This window comes from Bombyx mandarina, chromosome 17 (assembly GCF_030267445.1).
Source record: "Bombyx mandarina strain Sakado chromosome 17, ASM3026744v2".
In the NCBI taxonomy this organism is placed as follows: Eukaryota; Metazoa; Arthropoda; class Insecta; order Lepidoptera; family Bombycidae; genus Bombyx; species Bombyx mandarina.
Genome location: NC_143223.1, coordinates 7,747,163 through 7,773,217, shown reverse-complemented (window position 1 = coordinate 7,773,217; position 26,055 = coordinate 7,747,163). Strand labels below are relative to the sequence as shown.

The window sequence follows — 26,055 nt, the reverse complement described above, 5'->3', positions numbered from 1 at the left end:
TTGTAAATAATTTTTTGAAGTTATACTTCTTTAGGCGCGTTATGAAAAATTTATGAGAGTGAAATTTTACGTTGCGCGCGCACCTTGACACAAAATTAACAAAAATGAAGTTGCCCACTAAATCGCTCATTACAATACGACCGACGTAACTTGGCGAGTTTGAATATAGCCGCAGGTGAACTTTCCGAACCGTACCGAGAATTACCGAATTTATACGATGTCAAGAAAAGGGATGTCCAATATGCGTGTTTGAGGATGCTGTTTAATCGATTTTTTTTCAAATTGATTAAAATTGAAATAAATAAAAAAATTAAAATAAAAATAAAGTATAACTTCTTACGCACGTACATAAGTACACGCACCCTTTTTTTATTACCTAGATTGTTGTTCAGTAGTACTGGAGCCCATAGACCACATAGATTGAATGCTGCAAGGTTGATACAGGAGGTTAAAGCTTCAGTTTCATTTTATACGGGTGTCTCACCCTTCACATCGAAATGCATGTCTGCTTCGAGGTAGACTTAGGCGGGATCTACTATTATTTCTATATTACCTTGCAGACTTAAAACACGCGTTAAGTATATTATTATTTCCTTAGAAAAATTGGTACCTGTTTACAGAATTCGAACACGAGGATAGTTGCATCTTGTGATACACTTTACGTCTAATTCTTTATACCACAACGATTGTTATTAACATAAAATTTAATTTTCCTTGGTTATTCCATCCTAAGCACCTGAGTTATTATATTAAGAGAGAAGCGAATGATTGCTTCGTACAAAATAATTTTCTAACACAGGGTTTTCGTTTAATTATAATCTGTGACCTCGCCCCGTTTACCCTGCCAAATCTGATAATGGATTGCAGTCGGCGTGTTTGACATCACACTTACCGCAGCGTAGTTTTAGGATTATCGAATTATGATCAGTTTAATAAAGACCTTTGTATATTTACACTTTTTTAAAAAGTAAGTATCCAAAGTAAGTTTCAGTAGGCAGCGGCTTGGCTCTGCTCTTAGCGTTACTGAAGTCCATGGGCGACGGTAACCACTAACCATCAGGTGGGCCATATGCTCCTCTCTCTATAAGGGCAGTAAAAAAAAAACCAAATACCCAAATGTACCTAAATGCCACCTGGAAATTAGTACTGCACAATTTACGTATGTGTGTATACTGGTGGAATTTGTTAGGTCTGCCATCTTTGCTACCATATTCGGAGTATCCCTGGGTTTTGAGCTGACGCCAGTTGAGAGCGGCGGTCGTAGTGCCGTAGCTGCCTGCCGGTTCAGCTTCGGGGAGACAGTGTGATGAATGTTATGAGTGTTATTGATGTGCCTCACGCGAAACGTATCACTTTACCTCCAGTCTATCTCGGATGAGTTCTGACTCATCCAGTGCCAGACCGTATTCATCCTTAGTGTTTTGCAGTTTTTTAATAAACTAGTTCCAGTTTCATACTTGGGTTATTTTTCCTAAAATCGTTGGTCGAAATATAATAGTGATTATAATGGTGGTAATTTGAGTTTTAACCAATTCCAGGCAAATAATGGCTCACCAATTAAGTCATTAATGTGAAATAAATTCAATTGTATCTTTTGTAACAAAAACTAGGAATATCTTAAGAACTTTTCACAGTTCATTATTATTAAATAAATAGGCGATCAATATCCTACGCGACTGTTATTATACTTATTATAGTATTTACAGCACTGCCCGCCATTGTTGCCTAGCATGTCTACACGTACCCAGTATGCGTCATAACTCGTACTAAAGTTTATCAACAATAACATCTTTTACATGCAACATCAAGGACATTATTCACGTTGTTATTATGTGGTGAGATGTTGCTCTTAATATTATTTTTTATTTGTTATCAAATAAAATTAACACCCTTAAAAGACAGGTGGAAACAGAGTAATTATCATGGACAGTAAAACTTTGAAAATATTGAAAAAAAAAAATATTGTTGCAAATCTCAATCTCAACTCTTAATTGACTATTAAAAACTTAAAAGAGATAAATAATCACACAGCCACAACATAAACATTATCTCTACTAATATGTAAATCTACAATGGTTTTTACGGATGTTCCGTTATAACTACTGAATCATGCATCCGATTGACTTGAAACTTGGTATCCATGTAGAAAATACATGTTCTTAATGGATAGGCTAATATTTATATGAGTGTTGGACTCCCTACACCAGTTGCGGGGGCGTTAATGATGAGAATCTTTGTGGGGGTGAGAAATAATAATGTTAATTTTAAATGCCCAGCGAAGCGGACGGGTACAGCCAGTTAACTATAAAAAAATCATTTCACAGGTTAAAATGTCATATATAGAAATTTACAACGAGAATATACGAGATCTATTGAATCCTACGGCCGGACCGCTAGAGCTTCGGGACGAGGGTGGTAGTGGAGCGCCCGTGGTGACAGGGTTGAGCGAGCTACGAGCTAATAGTGCCGGACACGTTGCTGAACTGCTAGCCCGAGGTGACAGGGCTCGCACCGCAGAGCCCACCCATGCCAACCAACATTCATCAAGAGGACACGCTTTGCTAAGGTAGTGTACCATAGCCGAAAAGATAATTAAAAAAAAAGCCACAGACAACAGTGTACTTAGTGCGAGTTTTTTAACGTTCTCGATACCGTAAAAGTTAGCCCAATTTTGTATGCAGTTAGAACATCGCGCCTAGCGGCAAACGTAGGCAAACGATCCCATTCCATACAAATACGAGCTAACTTTTACGCTACCGAGAAAGCTAAAAAACTCGCAATAAGCTCACAGAAGATTTTTTACAAAGAAGTCTCAGTTGCACTGTTAACGGTAATTCTATCCTATGAGCCGCAAAATATACCGTACTACCTACCCGTGTAACCTTACAAGACGCTGTACAAATAGTGTTCAATATCTAATAGGAGTTAGTCAGTTGAAGACGGAGGGAAAGCCCCTGCCCTGCTTAAATTAAGCAAAATGGTACCAAACTGTGACTTTAAAATGTATATATATCAGTGAACGAGTTCACGGTCCACTCGGTGCAAAATTTGTACCGGAGCTCAGATAGGTCACAACTTGCTTTGAGACATGAGGTCGAGTTTTTAATTATAGGTATTGTATAAAGGCTGTACTACCCTTCAAAATGGAATGCATGAGTATGGCGGAATTTTCCGGATAATGCTATCCGTACAGGCTCACAATATTCCATACCACCAGTAAAGGCCAGTGTAATACACATAGAACGCTGCTGCCCATTTTCCGATGACTTTCATAATCGCCTTTACGACACCAAGAGATAGGGTGCTGTTTTTCTTGGCTTACACTACATATTTCACATTTCAGTTATTCATTGTCAGTTAAGATGATTTAAGTTCAACTATAATAATGATGTATAAAACAGAAGTAATCTTGAAACTTCATTTTTACGTTTTTTTTTTTCCTACCTAAGCTGATGATAGCCTTGAGAGGCTATTTCAGCGTAACCGTGGCTAGTAGGTGAGCTCACGGGGCTCAAACCTGATGACGTTGCTAACACGAACCCTAGCAAGAGCCGTGCTTCGCAGAATCTACCACCGAATTGGAAATGCGACCCACTGAGAAGATCCGGCGAGAAACTCAGTGGGCTGTGTCTGAGAATTTTTACGCATATCATATATAGATATATCGACGACAGTAATTTCTATAGTAGTCGATTTGATAATGGGTTTGTGATTCGATTATAATTAGAGCTGATAGAGGTATAATCTGTTAATTATCGTGTCGTATGGTAAATACATGGTCTCCATGTTACGATTTAATAATGATTTGTGTACTTCAAACTTTTCTGTTTTTGATGATTACATCTTACATTAAATCTTTTTTATTTACGACTTTATAGTAGTATACTGTACTGTAGATTAATCGTATTTATACATAATTATGTGTGAAACAAAAAGTAAAAGCCTAATAAATATATATTTTTATAGAAAAAAAATAGACGAGTAAACACAATATTAATATGTCGGCAAATACAAAGTTATTCATCCGGCACCATAAAAACTGTAAAGTATTGGAAACGTCGGAAATAATGTAATGACGATAAAAGAACATGAGTTTGAACCGTAAATGAAGTTTTAATTATGTCCACGGCTCGTGAAAACCAATGAAAACCAATGAAAAAATTATATGTTTTGTTTTCAGCGTTACAGTCAGCAAACAATTAGGTGCGTGTGTGCAACGCGGCCGGTTGTTCCTCATTGACCTGGCCGGTTCAGAGAAGGCAGGTCTTCGAGCACGAAGGCTGGAGGGAGCGCACATTAACCGCTCTCTGCTTGCTCTTGCAAACTGTATTATGGCACTATCCGGTGGCGCAAGGTACCTAATATGATATCACTCGTAACGCCTAATAAAGATGATAATTTCTTTTACAGGAAGTAACAGGCTAATATTATTTACGATCGACGTATTACGATTTACAAAGGCAATAAAAAAATAAAAAAATGTGCATTTTTGGTTGGCTTAGTATGTTTTTGTTCGCAGCAAAAATAAGCAATTAGGTAGTTCAGTGGTGTAGGTGGCAGTTAAGTAGTTACATCTTTAGTTAATCACTCCTACTGCATCTGTGTAAATTTGTATATTCTATGTGATTGTGATTCTATGTTTTACCTTCACTATGGAAATCGTTTGTGAAAGAGTGGTAGTTACAGATTGGTTTAAATTGTACCCGGTTTGTACCCTCCCTGACGAATACACCGTGGTGGGTGTCTCACCTACAGGGCTACTGACTTCAAACACACTACTTTTAATGTACTACATGGTTCAATAGCTAACAAAACAAGTAATATTAACGGAAACGCGCTTTGTCTAAATACTGTGATTACGACAATGCTATTTATATATTAGTGTATAATCTATGACGCTATTACAGATTATGTCAAGTACCAAAATAATGTCGGTTAAGCAATAAAACATTATAAGTTACCACTAATATCTACTTAAATTATACATACACAGCGTGCGATACCATTTGATTATCTCGTTGGTGGATTTGTTAAAGCTTTTGACATAATATGTATATTACCACTGACTGTTTGAATTAGATATTTGGCATAGGGGTGCTTGCATCACTGTCAAATAGAAAACAGACAAAACTTTATTTACGGTAATAAAACTTGGTTTTCTTTTTTTATCAAACGTAAGTAATTATGCTCGTCTTTCGCTTTAAGTCCGATCCTATAGAACTTTTGGGGTAGCGACAAAGGGAAGATCTTCCAACAAGCGGATGGAAATGCTGGGTAGACCGACGGTCCGAATGTTATTCTTCGGAACTTGTGTAAATATCTCTTTTGAAAGTCATTTGTTTTTTATTTATTGTAATTACAACAATTACAACTTAACAAAAAACATAAGTAAAATTTTTATTTTCGTAATTTCCGTAAATTTTATTTCGTCTACAGTGTTATCGTGTTAGAAAATAAAACACCTTTGTTTTCGGAGAAAACATGCCCTGTATTGTACCGAGCAATGGGTTTGTTTGGTTTGGTTTGTCAAACTTCATTCAATGTTCACGACAGATACGTTAATTACCGGGACTCTAAGTTGACTCGTCTGCTGCGCGAGGTGCTGGGCGGGCGGTGTCGTACCGCCATGGTCGCGCACGTGGCTCCTGGCACCTCCCATCGCGATACGACGCGCTCTACGCTACATTACGCGCAACGAGCCTCTACTATAACTAACCGGGTAACTACAATATTATAAATTATCATCATCAGCACACGTTCCCGATCCATTAACGGTGCATTTAGATACCTCAAACACCGGTCACCGTCCTCGCCGAACCCATTGCTTGCGACGAAAGGCTCGACGAGTAAATTAACCCATAGACACAGCCTACTTAGTTTCTCGCCGGATCTTCTCAGTGGGTCGAGTTTTCAATCCGGTGGTAGATTCTGCAAAGCACTGCTCTTGCTAGGGCCAGTGTTTGAGCCCCGTGAGCTCACCCACTAGTTCGGAGAATCTAGAATAAACCCTCGAGGTTACTAGAATAGGTAGGAAAAAAAACAGCAGACGTGAAAATTTCAGTTTATACTTTTATTAATATTGGGGATATATCTAATTGTGATTTAGCACACAAAGTACGCCAGTGATAATATATGGATTGATTTTAGTTTTTCTAAAATTATCAAATTTAACAAAATGTTGTTTGGTTATTACGAGCTCAATATTCGCATGTAGGTACGTCTTTTTCAGTTAAATTAAATATATTCGTTCAAAATTTAAAGAAGGAAATCCAGTACACAATCACACTTAAAAGCGTTCATGCAATAATAATATTTATATAAATATAATATCCAATGATTTTAATAGGTGGAAAGAGAGTTAATCGAAACGCCGATGCAAATGTCTCAGTACCGAACGGTAATAAATGAACTGCGCGAAGAGATATCTCGGTTAAAGATGAAAATGAAAGATGATCGCTCCAGGTACGTCGACAATTGCCCGAGATTTGTGTATACATGTGTATATAATAAAACAGAGTAATTATTGTTTAATTCCGGAACGAAGCGGTAGGATACAAAACTCTTAGAACTTTATCCAATCTTTGTCTTTACTTTATATGTAATCAATTACAAAAAGTACTTATAATAATATTTAACTACTTTATTGGGGAAAAACATCACAGGTCAATCATCAGGTTTCACACAGCATTAAGTAGGTAGGTTAGGAATCAAAAACGTCTATATAGTAGCACACAGACATCAAAAAATGTGTAACAGACATCTTGCTCATGCAGAATATAATTGGCTATTTTCGGTAATATGCATGAACCTTTAGGCAATTTAATTGTATTGGCCGGGCTATGGAACTGACTAATTGGTTTTTATTTATTTATATTTTAGCCGTGTGAAGTGGTTACTAGATCCCACAAAGATCGCTGTGCGAACACCGCCATCCACCTCTGAGATATGAAGTCTTTTATATTATTTAACGAATGTCCTCTCCATAAAACTGGTTGCAAAAATTGATATATCTGAGACAAGATTTCTGAACGATTTGAGTTTTAAAAACCATATACAGATCAATAATAAATTCTTATTTGCCTAAATATAGAAATGACATAACATAGCTGTTCATTTTTCAGAATAAAATAAAAATAATACAATAGGTATAAGGAGATATAAAAATAAACACGTGACTGTCGAAAAACAAAAATTATAATTTTGAATTTCCTTCGTCAAAAACAAAATTGCTTTACTCATTTATTAAGATTAATCAAAATATATGTGTAATTAGTTTTTCGGACAGACCTAGGGAAGATTATCCGAACGACGAGGAGGTCCACGAGGAGTCGGCCGAAAGCGCAGCGCATTTAAAGTCACTGCGTGAAGCTATCGTGTCTACATTCAAACAGCAGATGAGGTTGAGACGACGTCTTATGGAACTGGATAGTCACCTGCTGGGGCTTGCGCTAGACGCCGAGCGGCAGCACGCGGCCATTTCGCATTGGGAGGCTCGCTTCAACAGACTGTACAAGCCCGTCACCATCCCCGGTTCGCGTCTCAGCACGCAGCAGAGCTACAGGTGGGTCCTTTTTTGTTCCTATATTTTATATCTATATTAATTTATTTATTTATTAAGTTGCACCAACAATGTGATCATCAATACAAATATTAAGTGACTACATTATGACTACATTTTTTACATTTTTTTACGTTGTACGAGATCTCGCGTTGTGTGAGGTCTCGCGTTGTATGAGGTCCCGCGTTGTAGTAGGTCTCGCGTTGTATGAGGTCCCGCGTTGTATGAGGTCTCGCGTTGTATGAGGTCTCGCGTTGTATGAGGTCTCGCGTTGTATGAGGACCCGAGTTGTAGTAGTTCTCGCGTTGTATGAGGTCTCGCGTTGTATGAGGCCCCGCGTTGTAGTAGGTCTCGCGTTGTATGAGGTCTCGCGTTGTATGAGGTCTCGCGTTGTATGAGGTCTCGCGTTGTATGAGGTCTCGCGTTGTATGAGGTCCCGCGTTGTATGATGTCTTGCGTTGTATGAGGTCTCGCGTTGTATGAGGTCTCGCGTTGTATGAGGTCCCTCGTTGTAGTAGGTCTCGCGTTGTATGAGATCTCGCGTTGTAGTAGGTCTCGCGTTGTATGAGGTCTCGTGTTGTATGAGGTCCCACGTTCTAGTAGGACTCGCGTTGTATGAGGTCCCGCGGGACTCAGCTATCAATAATAAAATTAATGTTTCCGAAGCGAAGCAAGGGCGGGTCACTAATATAAAATAAGGGCGATCTTAATCTGTAACTGTTGATTATAGGCCTCTTTCTTATCAAGTATTAGTCATGGCGATCCTGAGTCAATCTTGTCACTTGTCGGTTGTGTCGGTGTACGAATGTCATCGGCCTGGTAGGTACCGAAAATGATTGAAATCAATCAACCGAGATGTCCGTAAAGGGGAGGTACGGGGTCGACGGCTGGCAGCGAGCGCGCGGAGGCTGAGGTGGCGGTGGAGCAGGCGTGGGCCGAGCTCGCCGCCGTGGAGCGCGAGCAGGAGGCCGCGCGGACAGAGCGCGACCGCGTCGAGAGGCAACTCGAACAAGTCAGGCTGCGAGGAGCTCAATTAGAGCAGGTACGAACTGGGAGCTCCCAAACAAACTTTATTAGCGAAGTAAGACACGCAGGGTATGGTTAAAAACGAACATCTAATCTACTGGTACGAATGTGAGGTAAATTAGTGAAACTTTTTTTTTATTGCTTATGTGATGGACGAGCTCACAGCCCACCTGGTGTTAAGTGGTTACTGGAGCCCATAGACAACTACGACGTAAATGCGCCACCCACCTTGAGATACCTATCCGTGCAGACTCACAAGAGGTCCTACCACCAGTCATTACGCAAATTATAGTTTTGCGATTTTGATTTTTATTACACGATATTATTCCTTCACCGTGGAAGCCAATCGTGAACATTTGTTGAGTACGTAGTTCATTAGAAAAATTGGTACCCGCCTGAGATTCGAACACCGGTGCATCGCTCAACACGAATACACCGGACGTCTTATTCCTTAGGCCACGACGACTAAGTCGTTCATTATGTTCAAAAGAGGCATTATTAAGATATTTAACATAGGTTTTTTTTTAACTACTGCTTTCCCCTACTTCATATATCCCTGACTAAACAACGAAAGGGGAAACTGCAGGATTAGGACATTCCCGAACGACCCTTGTTCGATCGAAGGATGTTTGTTGTAGGAGTTACCGGCCCGGATCAGCAGCGGTCCGGAGCGCGAGGTGCTGGCGCTGGTGTGCCGCGTGCACGAGCTGGAGGCCGACAAGCTGGCGCTGCAGGGCGAGCGGGCGGCGCGCGCGCACGAACTGCGTCGCCGCGACCTCGCGCTGCAGCGCCGCGACGCGCAGCGACGTCTCTCCGACGAGATCATTACGCGTCAACGCCGGGCGCTGCAAGGTTAGCTATACTACTACTACTACACTACACGCACTGCACACAATAGTCGCCAATTTTATCCCACAAGATGTTCAGAACCTACATATACATAGGTTTAGGAAAACTATTAAAGAACATCTGTGCAATGAAGCATACTATACAAGTCAATGATTATCTAGAAGATTGCACAAAGTGGGAATGAGTTGCTCGCTCCGGGCATTTCAATATTGCAATAATTGTTACGTTCTAATACTCATTGTAAAAATGAATATCTAAAAAAAAATCTAATATTAAAAAATAAAATAAAAAAGAAAAAAGACATGCCCGCTGAGTTTCTTGCCAGTTCTTCTCAGGACGGAGGCTAGTTTTTGTGAATTGGCGGTAGTTCTTTTTGACGTTCAACAAGTATGTACTTTCTGCCGTATGTACGTTCAACTGCCTGACTGAGTTCCTCATTACCCTGGTAACCGTACTCGTCGAACTCGACAAAGAGTTCGACGTGCAACCTAACCCATGAATCAGCTCGCTGAGTTTCTCGCCGGATCTTCTCAGCGGGTCGCGATTCCGATCCGGAAGTAGATTCATTCGCGAAGCAGCTGCTCTTGAGTTGTTAGGTCTCCTTCGGAGGCGTTCGGGCAGCTGTTAGCAAACCCCACCCCTCCTGGCTGAGCCTTTGCTCGCCCACCTGTCCTGGTGAAACTGGAAAGGCCTCCGGTCCACCAGTAATTCTTCAATCCTAAAAAAAACCTCATTAGTCTGTTACCTTGATAAGCTACTAGGATTCCATGAGAAGTCTACATACACAAAAATAGATCTCATATTGAAGCCGATTACGATTATATGTTTTATTGCACCTAGTGACGTCATAATGTGAATGCCATACCCATCTTGAGACATGAGGTCGAGGTCTCAATTAATACAATTGTAACGTTAGAATTTCCAATTTTTTAAACGGGAAGACGTTGCCGGCCGCACGTCTACAGATAAGTAAATAAAAAAAACAGTAATTAAATATGCTGAGTTTTTGTTCCGATTATTCCAGTTAGAATGTTAATGGTCCTTGACACGTCTCGGAGTTGCTGAAAATTACTTTGATGATTCCATCACTTGTCACTCCAATAACAAATCACATCCCATGTAAGTAAATAGTAATATAATACATTTTGTTTTTCAGAACTGGGCATCGGAATACCGCCCGAGTTGGCGCAACTGTACGAGCTTTACCAACAAGAGATACACGCCTCTACGTACACTGAAAGTAACGACATATACACACCGCCGTATCGTCTTCCACCAATTTCCACTAGGTGATTAATTTGATTAATTGGATATATATTTGTGTGTGTGTGTGGGTGTGTATGTGTGTATACAATTAACGTAATTAGAACAATGTTTTTTTTTTCCATATGTTTACATTTTTCTACATAGAAAGTTTGCTCCTTAGCCTCCCTACACAGTGATAACTTAATTTCTTTGGCACTTTCTGTATGTATCAAACTTATTTTTAACAATAGCCTTATAATCATCACTATCGGTAAACTATAACATGACTATATATATATTATAAAATATTAGTCTTATAGACTAGAATTATAAAGTACGTAAAAATCGTTTAACCTGAAAAAAAAACGAGTTAGAAATAATTTATCGTGTTATTTTTCCTGTTATAAATTACTGTTTTTTTTACTAAGAAAGCAATTAGTTAATTGTATTCGTAACTGTTGATGTCTTTAAAATATGTTATATATTGATTATATACTAGCTGTACCCGTCCGCTTCGCTAGACATTTAAAATTAACATTATTATTTCTCACCCCCACAAAGATTCTCATCATTAACGCCCCCGCAATTGGTGTAGGGAGTCCAACACTCATATAAATATTCTTATCCATTAAGTATATGTATTTTCTACATGGATACCAAGTTTCAACTCAATCCGATGCATGGTTCAGTAGTTATAACGGAACATCCGTAAAAACCACTGTAGATTTATATAACTAGTCAGGTCATAAGTAACGTCACACAGTAAAAACTTTTCTTTTAGAATGCTGGCCACAAAAAAGTTTTTTGAATTCGAATTTCGAATTGTTAATGAAAATAAAAATGTATACTTTTAGAATTTTACTCATTTTTAAATATGGAGTGTACGCTTAAAGAAGACCGTGTTGCAGTTATTGCGTTGCATCGTTGCGGTTACGCGCCAATTCAAATTTTTAACATACAGAAAAAATTTAATATAACCAAAAGATTCGTTTATCGTACCATCAAACGATACAATGAAGACTCTAGTGTAGATGACAGGTCAAGAAGTGGTCGCCCTCGGTCTGTTAGGACTCCAGCAGTGATAAAAGCTGTGAAGGCGCGAATTCAAAGAAATCCCAAACCTAAGCAGAAACTGTTGGCCCTTCAGAAGGGGTTAAGCAGAACCTCGGTGAAAAGGGTGTTAAATGAAGACTTAGGGCTTCGGGCATATCGAAGAAAAACAGGACATCGTTTGAATGCTCGTCTAATGGACCTGAGACTGAAGAGATGCCGCGCTTTGTTGAAGCGGTACGCGGGAAAAAAATATCGGGAAATTCTTTTTTCGGATGAAAAATTTTTTACCGTTGAAGAGAGCTACAACAACCAAAATGATAAGGTGTACGCACACAGTAGTGAAGAAGCGAGCAACCGTATTCCGCGTGTCCAACGAGGTAATTTTTCATCCTCGCTCATGGTATGGTTGGGAGTTTTTTATTGGGGCTTAACAGAGGTACATTTTTGTGAGAAAGATGTAAAAACGAATGCAGTTGTGTATCAAAATACAGTCCTGGCGAACCTTGTGGAACCTGTTTCTCATACCATGTGTTTACGCCATCTATTGGTCAACTGGAACAGACTGCTTAATTCCATCATTTTAAATTTATCGAATGCGCCATCTACCGACGTAACTTTTTTTTGTTTGATTCTTTCCGATTCCATTTTAAGTATGTACAATTCAAGAAAACTTTTCAACGACACAATGCGATTAATTTATAAAATTATATGTAATGTATCAAAGAAAGATTAAAGGTGGATTACTATTATAAAAACGGCCTATTTTCATTTTAAAATCGCTAATACGACGAGGAACGAACCTGCTCCTGCACATTTTGGACCTTCGATCACGGATTACCTAGCTGACGAAATCGGAAAGCAACCAGGACCAGCTAAGACGAAGATATTTCTACAATAAACGAAGAAGACGAAAAGAAAAAGCAACGGTCAGGTCTTTGTTCCCGGCTACTCCGTTCCTAAAACGATTTGTGCTAAAACCGTGTGTTTTTTTTAGTTACAGTGCTACACTACCTACATATCATTTTGTTTGTTTCGCGCTGCGCCGTGGATGCTTTCACGTAAGTACCTACCGCTCATCACACGTAGACCATCAAAATGCCTGGCGATAAGGTTAGCAAATTGGAGGATCTTAAACGGCAAAGGGGAAACTTTAAAGGTCGACTAACTCAATTTAAAAAATTTATTGATACGTTTACTGGTGCAGTTTTAACACAAATACAAGTGGCTGAAATACAATTAAGAATACAGGCAGCTTGCGATATTTATAAAAGATATAATGATGTGGAGATGGATATAGAATTGCTATTAACCGAGGCCGATATGTCTTCTAACGCGGATTATGTCGAATCATTTGAAACATTGTATTTCACCACAATGGCTGTCGCCAACTGCTTGGTGAACAGTGCAGACAATTTTAACAGTTCTATAATGCTTAATCAGGAAAATTCATGTTCACAAAAACCGGTTAGTGTTAAATTACCTTACATAAAACTACCTTCCTTTGATGGATCATACGACCACTGGCTTGAATTCAAAAATTCGTATATTACTATGATTCATAAACGTACAGACTTAGACGAAATACAAAAGTTTCATTATTTACGGTCTGCGCTCGACGGAACTGCCCTGCAAGTGATCAGTGCCTTAGAGTTTACTCCTTCCAACTATCTTCACGCATGGGAGCTTCTAGAAAATCGTTTCCATAACACTAGGCTCTTAGTTAATAATCATGTAAGGTCGCTATTTAATATCCCTTGTTTAAAACAGGAATCATCTTCTTTAATTCGTAAGTTAATGGATACAGTGTTACGTAATTTACGCGCTCTTAACACTTTGGAGGAACCCACCGACGCTTGGGATACTTTAATTATCTATCTAATGGTATCGAAGCTTGACTCATCAACAGAACGCGAATGGGAGAACCATAAGGGTACGATATCGTTGAATAATTCTAATCAAAAATATACCTTAGACGACTTGCTATCGTTTCTTAGAAACCGAGCCGACATGTTGGATATGATTAGTGCCAATCATAGTAGAACTAAAGATAAGCCGTTAATTTATGGTAGTAAAGTTAATAGTGAAATTAGTAAGCGTTCTTCTAGTTCAAATAATTTTCATAGTTACGTTACATCAAAAAACGAGAAATCCTTTTCAAACAATAAATTATATACGTCAAAGGGGGCTTCTTATAAAAAATGTGTATTGTGTGAGCAAAACCATGCACTTTATACTTGTATCGCCTTTCTTAACATGTCCGTTAAGGATAGGTTGAAATATGTTGATGATAAAAAACTGTGTCGTAATTGCTTAAGAGCAGGTCATATGATAAGTGAATGCGTGTTTGGTCCGTGCAAACAGTGTCAGCGGAAACACAATAGCTTATTGCATATAGGTTCGAGTAGCTCTCAAAACGAATTAAATGTGTGTGTGCGCGAAGACTCGGGTTCAGTGCCGAACCGGGTACATGCATCTACGTCTAATGCGTTGCATTGTCTGCCCGATAATACGAGTGGCAGTTACGAGTGCAATAATAATAGCGAATTTAAGGTATTACAGACGGTCTTACTCTCTACAGCGTTGGTGGAGGTAGCCGATAATAATAACGTTTTTCATACAGCTCGTGCGCTTCTGGATAGTGGGAGTCAGAACTGTTTTATTACGGAGAAAATGTCAAATCGATTAAACGTGTCAAATATACAGTCCACGGTTCGAATAACGGGTGTAGGACAAACAATCACACAGTCCAGTCACTCGTGCGATATTAATATACGATCAAAACTAAACGATTATCATGCTAAGATTCGATGTATTGTCTTGCCGAGCATAACATCCAGTTTGCCCACGATAAGCATAGATTCTAGCTTTATACGAATACCTAAAAACATAAAACTAGCAGACCCTAACTTTGACGTCCCCGCAGATATTGATTTACTGATAGGTGCCGATAAGTTTTGGGATCTTTTAGATGCGGATAAAATACGTCTTCCGAGTGGACCATACTTACAGAATTCGAAGTTAGGATGGTTAATAACCGGCCCTGTCTTTAATAATACGTACTCGCATACTACTAATAATGTTCAGTGTAATTTTACACAGGACATTGGTAGGCAGCTAAGGTTATTTTGGGAGCTCGAGGAGGTAGCCCTATCACCTCGTGCAATGCTTTCGGAAGATGAACAAAAATGCGAAAAGTTATTTATCAATACAAATAAACGTGATCGAGAAGGTAGATTTTCGGTACGGATACCGCTAAGGGAATCAGCTGATGTGTTAGGTGATTCATATACGTTAGCGAAAAAACGATTTTTATCACTAGAACGTAAACTTGAACGTTTACCGGAATTTAAACGTATGTACACAAATTTTATGCGAGAGTACCATGACTTAGGTCACATGTCTAAGGTAACTACGTGTAGTCAACCTAACTATTATTTGCCACATCACGGTGTTATTAAAGAAAGTAGTTCAACTACTAAGTTGCGCGTTGTATTCGACGCTAGTGCGGTAACTAGTTCGAATAAGTCCTTAAATGATATACAATTTCCGGGACCTGCGTTACAAAACGATATTTTCTCTATATTGTTGCGGTTTCGACAATATAAATTCGTAGCTTGTGCTGATGTAGAAAAGATGTTCAGACAAGTTCTCATTCAATCTGACCAACGGTCACTTCAACTAATATTATGGCGCGAAAATCCTACGGATCCATTAGAGACGTATCAGCTCAATACGGTGACGTACGGAACCGCTTCAGCGCCGTACTTGAGTATGAGATGCATCAGACAACTTGCGCTTGAGTGTGATGATGACGTCATCGCGCGCGTCATCACGCAAGACATTTTTGTCGACGATCTTATAAGCGGCGACGACGATTATCATAATTTGTTACGTATTTGTGAGAAAACTTCTCAAATATTACATTCCGGGTGTTTCCCTTTACGAAAATGGAAATTTAATTTAGACATTTCGCAGAATAAATCAGCAGAGCATTTTATAGGCGAACATGCACAAACTAAAACACTAGGGTTGGGCTGGCATAACACTATTGATGAATTATATTTTGTAACGAATATTAATAGCGATCATTGCGAATTAAATTTAACTAAGCGTATAATGCTATCTATCATATCTCAAATATATGATCCCTTAGGACTTTTGTCACCAGCAGTCATAATATCAAAAATATTTTTACAAAATTTGTGGCTAAGCAGAATTGATTGGGATACTCCTGTTTCTGGAGACATAACTAAAGCTTGGAAACAATTTATTTATTCATTAAGATTTTTAAAGGAAATACGTATCCCTCGTCACGTAAGGAGTGAACATACTCAGTATACGGAACTTCATATATTTACCGACGCATCCCAGAGCGCGTACGGTGCTTGCGCCTATATTCGCACATACAGTGATGATTCGGAAATAACAGTTCGTTTGTTATGTGCCAAAAGTAAGGTGGCTCCCTTGAAATCAATTAGTATTCCTCGTTTGGAACTTTGTGGTGCGTTGGTAGGAGCCAAGTTATATAAAAGAGTTAGTGAGTCGCTTAGATTAAAATATAACAAAGTTTACTTCTGGACAGACTCGACGATAGTCATGGGTTGGATTAAGACATCACCACATTTGCTTAAAACATTTATACAGAATCGAGTAACCGAAATAAATGAACTCACAGGCGACTTGGTGTGGTCACACGTAAATGGCAAGGATAATCCCGCTGACTTGTTATCGAGAGGTTGTAGTTTAGATCTATTAAGAGATAGTGATTTATGGTGGTATGGCCCGTCGTTTTTACGCGAGTCATATTTAATAAACATTAAAAATTCCGATATACCGAACTGTCAAACTTTACCAGAACTAAAATCTAAGCAAGTGAGTTTAATTTCTACAGAATACGATGATTTAATTGACTTTAAGCGATTCGAATCATTTACGAAATTAAAAAGAATAGGTGCTTATGTACTTCGATTCATAAATAATACACGCGCGAAGGATAGCCGTCAAACCGGTTCCTTAACTCTTAGTGAATTGAACGCGTCACAGCGAATGCTCATTAGATTAGTGCAAATAAGGTCGTTTCCGGACATTTATAATAATTTAATCAACAAGATTCCAATTCGAACAAATTGTAAACAATACAACCGTATTTCTAGTTTGAATGTTTTTTTGGACGATTATGAAATAATACGAGTCGGTGGTAGACTGAGTAACGCGTCGTGTTTCAAGTTTGATAAAAAACATCCTGTTTTATTATGTAGTAGACATCCTTTCACGGTTAGCTTATTTAGATACGAGCATAAGCGATTGTTACATGGCGGTCCGCAGCTAATGTTGGCTACTATGCGTGAATATTGGTGGCCGCTAAATGCTAAAAATTTAGCAAAGAGGATAATACGAGAATGTGTGATGTGTACACGTATTAAGGGTAAAACACTGACACCTATCATGGGTAACTTACCTTCTGAGCGCCTGGAACCTAGTTTTCCATTCATGAAATCAGGTGTAGACTACGCGGGGCCAGTATTCGTATTGAACCGTAAAGGGAGAGGAGCTCGTCTTTTTAAGGCTTATATTTGCTTGTTTATTTGTTTTACGACACGAGCTATACATTTGGAACTCGTTACAAGTCTTTCCACTAATGATTATATTTTGGCTTTAAAACGGTTTATTAGTAGGCGAGGTAAACCCAATATCATATTTTCAGATAATGGGAAAAATTTTATTGGTGCCGAAAAGGAATTCCCTTTGTTTTTAGAAAACCATTCCAAAGTAATTACTGATTATGCAGCCGATAACGGCATTGCATTTAGATTTATTCCGCCGTATTCCCCACATTTTGGTGGTCTATGGGAGAGTGGGGTGCGATCGTGTAAGTATCACCTAAGACGCATAGTAGGTAATGCGAGATTAACTTATGAGGAGTTCACCACGGTTTTGACGCAAATCGAAGCCGTATTAAATTCTCGCCCTTTGTCACCGCTATCCACAGATCCTACTGACTTTACTCCACTTACTCCTGCCCACTTCCTACTAGGTCGACCGTTGACAGCGCCTGCATCTGAGGATCTGACAGATAAGCCAACATTTCGGCTAGCGCGCTATGATCGCATCGAACAATTACGTCAACATTTCTGGCGACGCTGGTCTACGGAATACGTCTCGGAGCTGCAGTTACGAACCAAGTGGAAGATCAGGAAGGATGACATCGCCTTGGATAGCCTAGTTCTCATAAAGGACGACAATTTACCACCCTTGAATTGGAGGCTGGGTCGCATAGTACGTTTGTATCCTGGAAGTGACGGTGTGTCTCGAGTCGCCGATATTCGTACTGGTACAGGGACCATTCGACGTTCATTTTCCAAGATATGCCCTCTGCCACTCCAATCAGCGGAAGAAAATGAAGATGAAGCGTGATTTTATTTAGAAACCAGAGATTTCAAGGCCCGGGGGATGTTTACGCCATCTATTGGTCAACTGGAACAGACTGCTTAATTCCATCATTTTAAATTTATCGAATGCGCCATCTACCGACGTAACTTTTTTTTGTTTGATTCTTTCCGATTCCATTTTAAGTATGTACAATTCAAGAAAACTTTTCAACGACACAATGCGATTAATTTATAAAATTATATGTAATGTATCAAAGGAAGATTAAAGGTGGATTACTATTATAAAAACGGCCTATTTTCATTTTAAAATCGCTAATACGACGAGGAACGAACCTGCTCCTGCACACCATGTTCAATAAGAGGCACTGGGTATTCCAACAAGATTCGGCGCCAGCTCATAGAGCGAAGAGCACACAAGACTGGCTGGCGGCGCGTGAAATCGACTTCATCCGGCACGAAGACTGGCCCTCCTCCAGTCCAGATTTGAATCCGTTAGATTACAAGATATGGCAACACTTGGAGGAAAAGGCGTGCTCAAAGCCTCATCTCAATTTGGAGTCACTCAAGACATCCTTGATTAAGGCAGCCACCGATATTGACATGGACCTCGTTCGTGCTGCGATAGACGACTGGCCGCGCAGATTGAAGGCCTGTATTCAAAATCACGGAATAAAGTTTAGTGTCATAAGAATCTATGTTTTGTTAAGTTCATTTTGGTATATGAATGGTTACATAATGAAAAAACTTGTTTCAATTATTTTACATTAAACATGTGACAGAATTTATGACCTGACTAGGTATTAGTATAGATATGTTATATATTATTAATGTATCATTCTATAGTTACCCATAATGTAATGACAATAATCAATTAATCAGCATGTCTGAGTTGACCTGGTCGGAGAGCTCGAGTGGGTCAGGGCGAGGGTCGAGTTCAGGATCCGGTGGCACTCTCGCATTGGATCACCGCCTGCCGCGGCTGCCTCCTACACCAAGACCAAGGACGAGATACAGGTACTATGGGTATCATCTATATTCTTTTTTTCGTTTCTTTATTGTTATAATGTTTATACTACGAAGTCGAAGTCCCATTTTTGGAAAAACCGTCAAAGAAGTCTCTACCCAAATGCATTTAAGTAGTTTTGGGTTAGAAATAGGTAGGTCAGTGATAATTACATGAGTTGATTCACTTCAACAATATCTTCATAAATTTTTTACAAAGTGACAACATTTTGAAGAAAAAAAAGGGAAATATTGAAATACCCTAAATTTGGTTATGTGCAGAATGAACTCTTGTTTTTTTTTTTGTTTTTAATAATATAAATAAATAAATATTTACTAACAGTCACGCCACATTAACTGGTCCCGTGATAAGTTCGTAAAGAACTTGTGTTACAGGTACCAGATAACGGAAATAAATAAAAGATTTTTATTATACACATACACATATTTAATATACATCCTTAACCCTGGAAAAGACATTTTTAATTATCATACAAATATCTTCCCTTGGCGGGATTCTAACCCGCGACCCCCTTGTGTAGTGACCATGTCACTTACCACTACACCAGACGGCCGTTTAAATGTGTTCAATTTAAGGTTAGGTTAGGTAGTATTTTTACGCAACAGTGATTTCTTCGAGAATTGCATATCAGTTTTATTGTTTAACTGATTTAGCTAATCCGACGGTCTTTATATTCTTTACATTTCCATAAATATTTTAGTGATCATTTCGTGTTTTACGTGCGTATCGTATAACGGTTTTGATGCGTTTCAAACTAGTAGGCTTAGTGCGAGTTTCAAAAATGGAATCGATTGACTCGCATCGAGTGTACGCTCTTCACGGTGAAACGTGCGGAGCTCTGAGTGCGAGTTACTCGATTTGCAGGACGTTTATTCATCTTGAGAAGCGATATTTTTTTCTTTTATATTGGTAGCACGCAAGGTTTTTTTTAAGGCGTTTAATTGAAATGCCAAGCTTTCTAACGATATTTATAATTAGTCGGGTAATGGGTAATGTACCTGTGCTTAGTGCGAGTTTTTTTAATTACTCAGTCGATGTTAATGTTATGTTTAATTAGTGTGAGTTTGTATCAGTGCCACCTAGTGGTAAGCTTATGAATCTCATTTTGTGGGAGAGAGAAGGTTTGTTTATGTTGCTGTCTCATGTATCGAATAGCTTTACCGAAGTGAGGCTCTCGATTATTGTATGCCCGAGTGCGAGTTGCAAATTAATGGACTTTGAGAGTATTTCTTCACTTTCAAGCAAGTTAAGTAGTCACTAAAAATTTTGCCGTGAAACCAATACAATATCAAGATTTTTTCTTTCGTTTTTAATAATAATGTTGTTTTTTAAGGTTTTATCTATTCTAATGGTTTATACACATATATTTTTTCGGTTAGAAAATTTTATAGACGTCTAGCTAGTTGTAAATACATATTAATTCTTTGCTTTTTCATTTAATTCTTATTAAATCATTGTTTTTTTTTAAAGAGTTGTTTGATGAGAGAGAGAGAGCGAGATAGAGTTGCTTTTTTTTTATTGCTTAGATGGATGGACGAGCTCACAGCCCACCTGATGTTAAGTGGTTACTGGAGCCCATAGACATCTACAACGTAAATGCGCCACCCACCTCGAGATATAAGTTCTAAGGTCTCAGTATAGTTACAACGGCTAGGTACCCCACCCTTCGAACCGAAACGCATTATTGCTTCACGGCGGAAATAGGCGGGGTGGTGGTACCTACCCGTGTGGACTCCCAAGAGGTCCTACCACCAGTGAAAGAGTATTCTTTATTGTACACAAAATGAATAAATATTGTGAAACATTTTTTCTTGGTCTTATCGCTAAGAGTGATCTCTTCCAGACAACCATTAGATGGGCAAGAATAATTTCGAAATGAATTGCACACTGTGTATCTATCTATTATAGAAATATATACACACACGCACATACACACGCGCACACACACACACACACACACACACGTGCGCAATATACATATTTACAGGTACATACGTACAGATTTATATTTATAAATTATATAGAAATTTGAACAATGTAATAATAATTTTGCTTCTTTACACATTTATAATTAAGGATGGATGCTCGTAATAATTTTAGTATATTTGGGCCACCTAATGAAGACATCAACACTATTACCGTAAATACAATCATTTTATAAACGTTCAACGGGTAAAAGATTAAACCTATGTAAAACATAATTTCTTTAATTAAAAAAAGCTGAAATAATTACCTATTCCAAGATTAATTATGTTAAGTATGTCTAAATATGTAATTACAATTAAATAAATTCTATAATAAACTTCTAATTCTAATACTTCTATTAAAGTTACTAAAAAAATATGTTTATGCTGGGCAGTTTTCGTGTATTTTAAAGGTTACGCCATTACGGCAAAGTTTGTTTACGACATTGCACCCTTAGAATGGAAGTGGTATAACTAAAAAATTTAAGATTAGTTTTATATTTCAAAACACTTATGTATTATTATTAAGAACCTACATTTTAAGTAGGTAATACGTGCAGCAAAAATGTTGGACTCCTTTTTACGAAAATTGCGCGGACGGAGAAGTATGAAATTTCCCACTTCTTCTTCTTCGTCGCTTTCTTCATTGCTGAAGGTCGTGTCCCTGAAACTTGACCGTTGCCTGTCTCGTGAGCTGTTTCCATCTCGTCCGGTCCTCAATTTCCCACACTCATAAAGAATATAGAGAAGTAGTGCAGATTGCTAATTTTTTTTTTTAATTGTGCATAAACAATAAAAAAATAAACTAAATGAATAAAAAAACCTTACACACATTACCATGTATTTGACACACACACACATGCATTTATACTTTTTTTGTTTATTGATTTATCAATCTGTGGTCAAATTGAGAATAGATTAATATTTTTTGTCTTTAATATTATTTTTCTATAATGTAGCCTTGGCGACATAGAGCAATGATTATTATAGAAAGGATGATAATAGAAAGGTGACAATAGAACTATAATAATGTTCAAACTTAAAATTTAAATAAATTATGGTCAAATTTCGACCACTGGACTACCATTAGTAGGTAATAATAAAGTCATTTATTGCCTTTCACACAGATTTTGATTATTACAGGCAGCCTACAAGGAAACAACAAAAAAACAAAACACTATTATTCATTATCACTATTCATTTCTGGCAAGCAGCTCAACATTTGTACTTGTATATTATTAATAGGAATTTTATTAAGAATATTGACAATTTATGAGGAATTTGACTAGTACGGATTAGTTATAGATATATGTAGTTACATATTGTAAATTAAATTAGTTTTATAAGTGCAATAAAAAATAATTTAAATGATAAAATGATAAAGCCATACCTTTTTCCAATGTGACGATTAGAGGGTATCCTATTATTCTTTTCTATATTATTCTATCAGCTTATAAAATTAAACAGTCTCTTTTAGTCTAGAAAAGGACAAAGTACTCTTTCTGTCTTTTTCAAATAAAATGGCATGCCTTAAAGTGTTTAAACCGAAAAACTAAAAAAATACAATTATTGTATTACAATATTGAATAGAATAGAATACTTAGTTTACCAGAAACTAAGAATTTTGGGTTGAGCCACTTTAATTCTAAAGGTACAAAATAGTATTGAACACGTGACATTACCCGAATAAATTTGAAAGTAGGTGGTTCCCATTAAAATGCTGTTAAAATGCGTTGTATTTCATTTAGACGGTCTAATGCCAAAACATCACGTGCTACCAATATACGAGAAATAATATTATTGCTGCTCTCGGTGAATAAACGCCCTGCGAAGCGAGTAGCATATCTCAACTCACACTCACAATTCTTCATTTTTCACTGTATAGAACGTAAACTCGATTTGATTTTGATTTATTCATTTACAATTGAACAACTAGGAAAAAAAGATGAAAAGACATTTTGGAGGGACCGCGAGGAGCTAAATTGTGTGAATTGTTTTATTTTGTCTATTTAATGTTTCTTAGTTAATGCGTATTTAATATTTCTTCGTGTATAAGTGTAATTTTGAGACTGTCCTGGCCTAAAGGTTAAGGCGTCCGGTGTATTCGTATCTTGCAATGCACCGGTGTTCTAATCCCGCCGGCGGGTATCAATTTTTCTAATGAAATACGTACTTATCAAATTTTTACGATTGACTTTCACTGTAAAGGAATAGCATCATGTAATAAAAATCAAACCCGCAAAATTAATTTTTGTAATTACTGGTGGTAGGACGTCTTGTGAGTCCGCACGGGTAGGTATCACCACCCTGCCTATTTTTGCCGTGAAGCAGTAATGCGTTTCGGTTTGAAGGGTGGGACAACCGTTGTAACTATACTGAGACCTTAGAACTAATATCTCAAGGTGGGAGGCGGCATTTGCGTTGTAGATGTCTATGGGCTCCGGTAACCACTTAAGATTAGGTGGGCCGGGAGCTCGTCCACCCATCTGTGCAATAACAAAGTAACGTGGGTTTATTAACTGTTTAGTATCTGTGAAAGTGCGAAAATTTATAAAAATTAAACAAAACCGCTGGACGTAGCTTCTCGAAGTCTTCGAAAAGGTCCACTGAAAAAAATCTCAGTATATAATCAGCATTTTGCAGAGATTATATTTTATCCCATATTATCTGATCTCATTTCATTTCATTCCATGCCAATTGATTAATGCTTCAAATTAATCAAATCCATTTCACTCCATATTATCATTTTTCATAAAATAAGATTAGGCTCTATGGCATGATATTTTTGCCTCTCTAGTTGGAAAAATAAAACTACTAAAGAAATAATCGATCGAAACGTTAAAATCCACTAATTTGTAACACGCACTCGCACAAATGTCATTCGTAGTACTCATTTCGGTAAAATTACTCGGTTACGAGATCACAACGTTAATATGAACTCGCACTCACAAAATAACACCGAGTACGTTTGCCGCTAGGGGCGCTGTTCCAATTGCATACAAATTTGAGCAAACTGGCTCGCTAGTGAGAACGTTACAAAACTCGCACTAAGCACATAGGTTACATGATTACTTTGCAATACGAATCGGCTGAATAGTGGCGTCAAGCCGTACGGAATCAAAAACAAAACACATATTAATCTGGCCGCTCTTTGGTAACGCACCCGGTCATCGTTCTCGTCGAACCCGTCGCTTGCGACGAAGGGCTTGACGAGTAAATTAACCCACAGACACAGCCCACTGAGTTTCTCACCGGATCTTCTCAGTGGGTCGCTTTTCCGATCCGGTGGTAGATTCTGCGAAGCACAACTCTTGCTAGGGTTCGTGTTAGCAACGTCGTCAGATTTGAGCCCTGTGAGCTCACCTACTAGTTAAGGTTACGCTGAAATAGCCTCTCAAGGCTATCAGCTTAGGCAGGAAAAATAAAACAGTAACGCACTTACCCACTTATCACGTCGTTAGATCGTTTTAGATAAGAATTTAACTTTTTCAGTCAACCGAGTGCAGTGACTCTGAAACGTTATGCAAGTGACGATAGCATTGTGACGGCGGCGCCGCGAGCCAGGGACGAATCTGCTCCTTGAATACTATTCGAGAAAATAGCAGGAAAATCTTTTAAATGATGAATTTCCGGAATAGCGTGACGATATTCCACGTTAGTCTTTGTATGAATCAACCATGGTTCACCTGGTGGGATTTCATTTTGTTTTTGTATAAACCCATTGAAAACAGAAGTAGGGTGACTAAATGGTACAAAGATCATTAATTGGGTTTTAGTGTAGTGTTGCCAATGTGTGATTAAAGGAAACTGTATTGTAGTGTTGATGTTTTGAATCATTTGTACTGTCTTTGTGTAGTTTTCTGTCTCCATGGATACATAGTTGGGTATCCGCATAAATCAAATTGTGAATGTTGACGTTTGACAAATGTATTTCGTTAATATATCTTGTTTGGATTTGGATAAATAAATGTCTTTAAAAAAAACTGATTTAAATTTATTTTTATTTTACTACTGCTTCTAAAATACACAAACGAACTCAATTTTACAAAACATTTTAACTTGTAGTTTTCTTTTTCTTTTTCCATTACATCGCTTTTATACATTTTTGGGGCAGGAGGAAATCACCAGATTCTGCCCACGAGCTGGAGGTGGCAAGCGGGGTACGTTGGGGAGGAAACTCACACTTTGTTACTCAATAATTCGTGTCCGAAGTTCGAACTCCGAACTTCGCCATAGACAAAACTCGGTCAGGCAACTGAGATGAGGCGAAACCTTTAGGCGCTTACGTCGCTGCCATTTTTTTATATTCTATCTCACTTATTTATGTGTCGTATCTTGTAATATGTGTGCTGAAAAGTATAAAGAGGAATTTAAAGGTCCGATTTTTTTTCCACAAAGACTTACTTTTTTGTCATATTTTGTTAGGATCTCGGCCAGGGACATCAATAGGCAATTAATTGGTCCTGACTCAAATTATTATTAGTCTCAAGGGCGAGTAATAAAAATACATTAAGAGTTACTACTCACGATGATGAATAAAAATACAAAGTACATACGTAAATTACGTGGGGTGCGTCGTCACTGTTTGGTGACAGAAAATAATCAGTTTTTCACTTAAAACTGTATTTGTGTCACAATTTTACTTTTATGGCAGCTAAAATCCATAAGCCCGCGCAGACTAAATAAATATTAAGTCCCTTTGATTTGCTAATGATTGAATGATTTATTTACTAACGACCTTTTTTCTAACGCTGGGAAATCCGTTTGCGGATACTCGATTGAGAGTGTAACAGACCAGGTTATACCGAACTCTGGCGTCTCCACAGAAAAAGAGGGAGAAGAGGAAGACTGAGGGATTAATCAACTGCTTAATGTACACAAATAATATTTTCCCGTACTTTCTGGTGCAAAGGCTTCAGCTTGCAGAGCAGGATAACCGTTATAAAA

General features: G+C 38.1%; 1 protein-coding gene across 2 annotated transcripts in view; it reads left to right on the top strand.

Moving 5' to 3' along the window:
- The window catches only part of Kif19A (Kinesin family member 19A), a 46,248-nt gene extending 21,153 nt beyond the window's left edge, over nt 1-25,095 (top strand). The window contains exons 5-14 of one of the 2 annotated variants that reach the window (XM_028188036.2): nt 2,325-2,566; nt 4,181-4,354; nt 5,554-5,719; nt 6,347-6,462; nt 7,286-7,561; nt 8,426-8,600; nt 9,223-9,436; nt 10,590-10,722; nt 19,000-19,134; nt 24,601-25,095. In XM_028188036.2, coding sequence (XP_028043837.2) covers nt 2,325-2,566; nt 4,181-4,354; nt 5,554-5,719; nt 6,347-6,462; nt 7,286-7,561; nt 8,426-8,600; nt 9,223-9,436; nt 10,590-10,722; nt 19,000-19,134; nt 24,601-24,691 — 1,722 coding nt within the window. In that variant the 3' untranslated portion in view covers nt 24,692-25,095. Of the gene's footprint in view, nt 1-2,324; nt 2,567-4,180; nt 4,355-5,553; nt 5,720-6,346; nt 6,463-7,273; nt 7,562-8,425; nt 8,601-9,222; nt 9,437-10,589; nt 10,723-18,999; nt 19,135-24,600 lie in introns of both variants that reach the window. The other variant, XM_028188035.2, reaches the window with a different exon arrangement.
- Nucleotides 25,096-26,055: the final 960 nt, after the last annotated feature.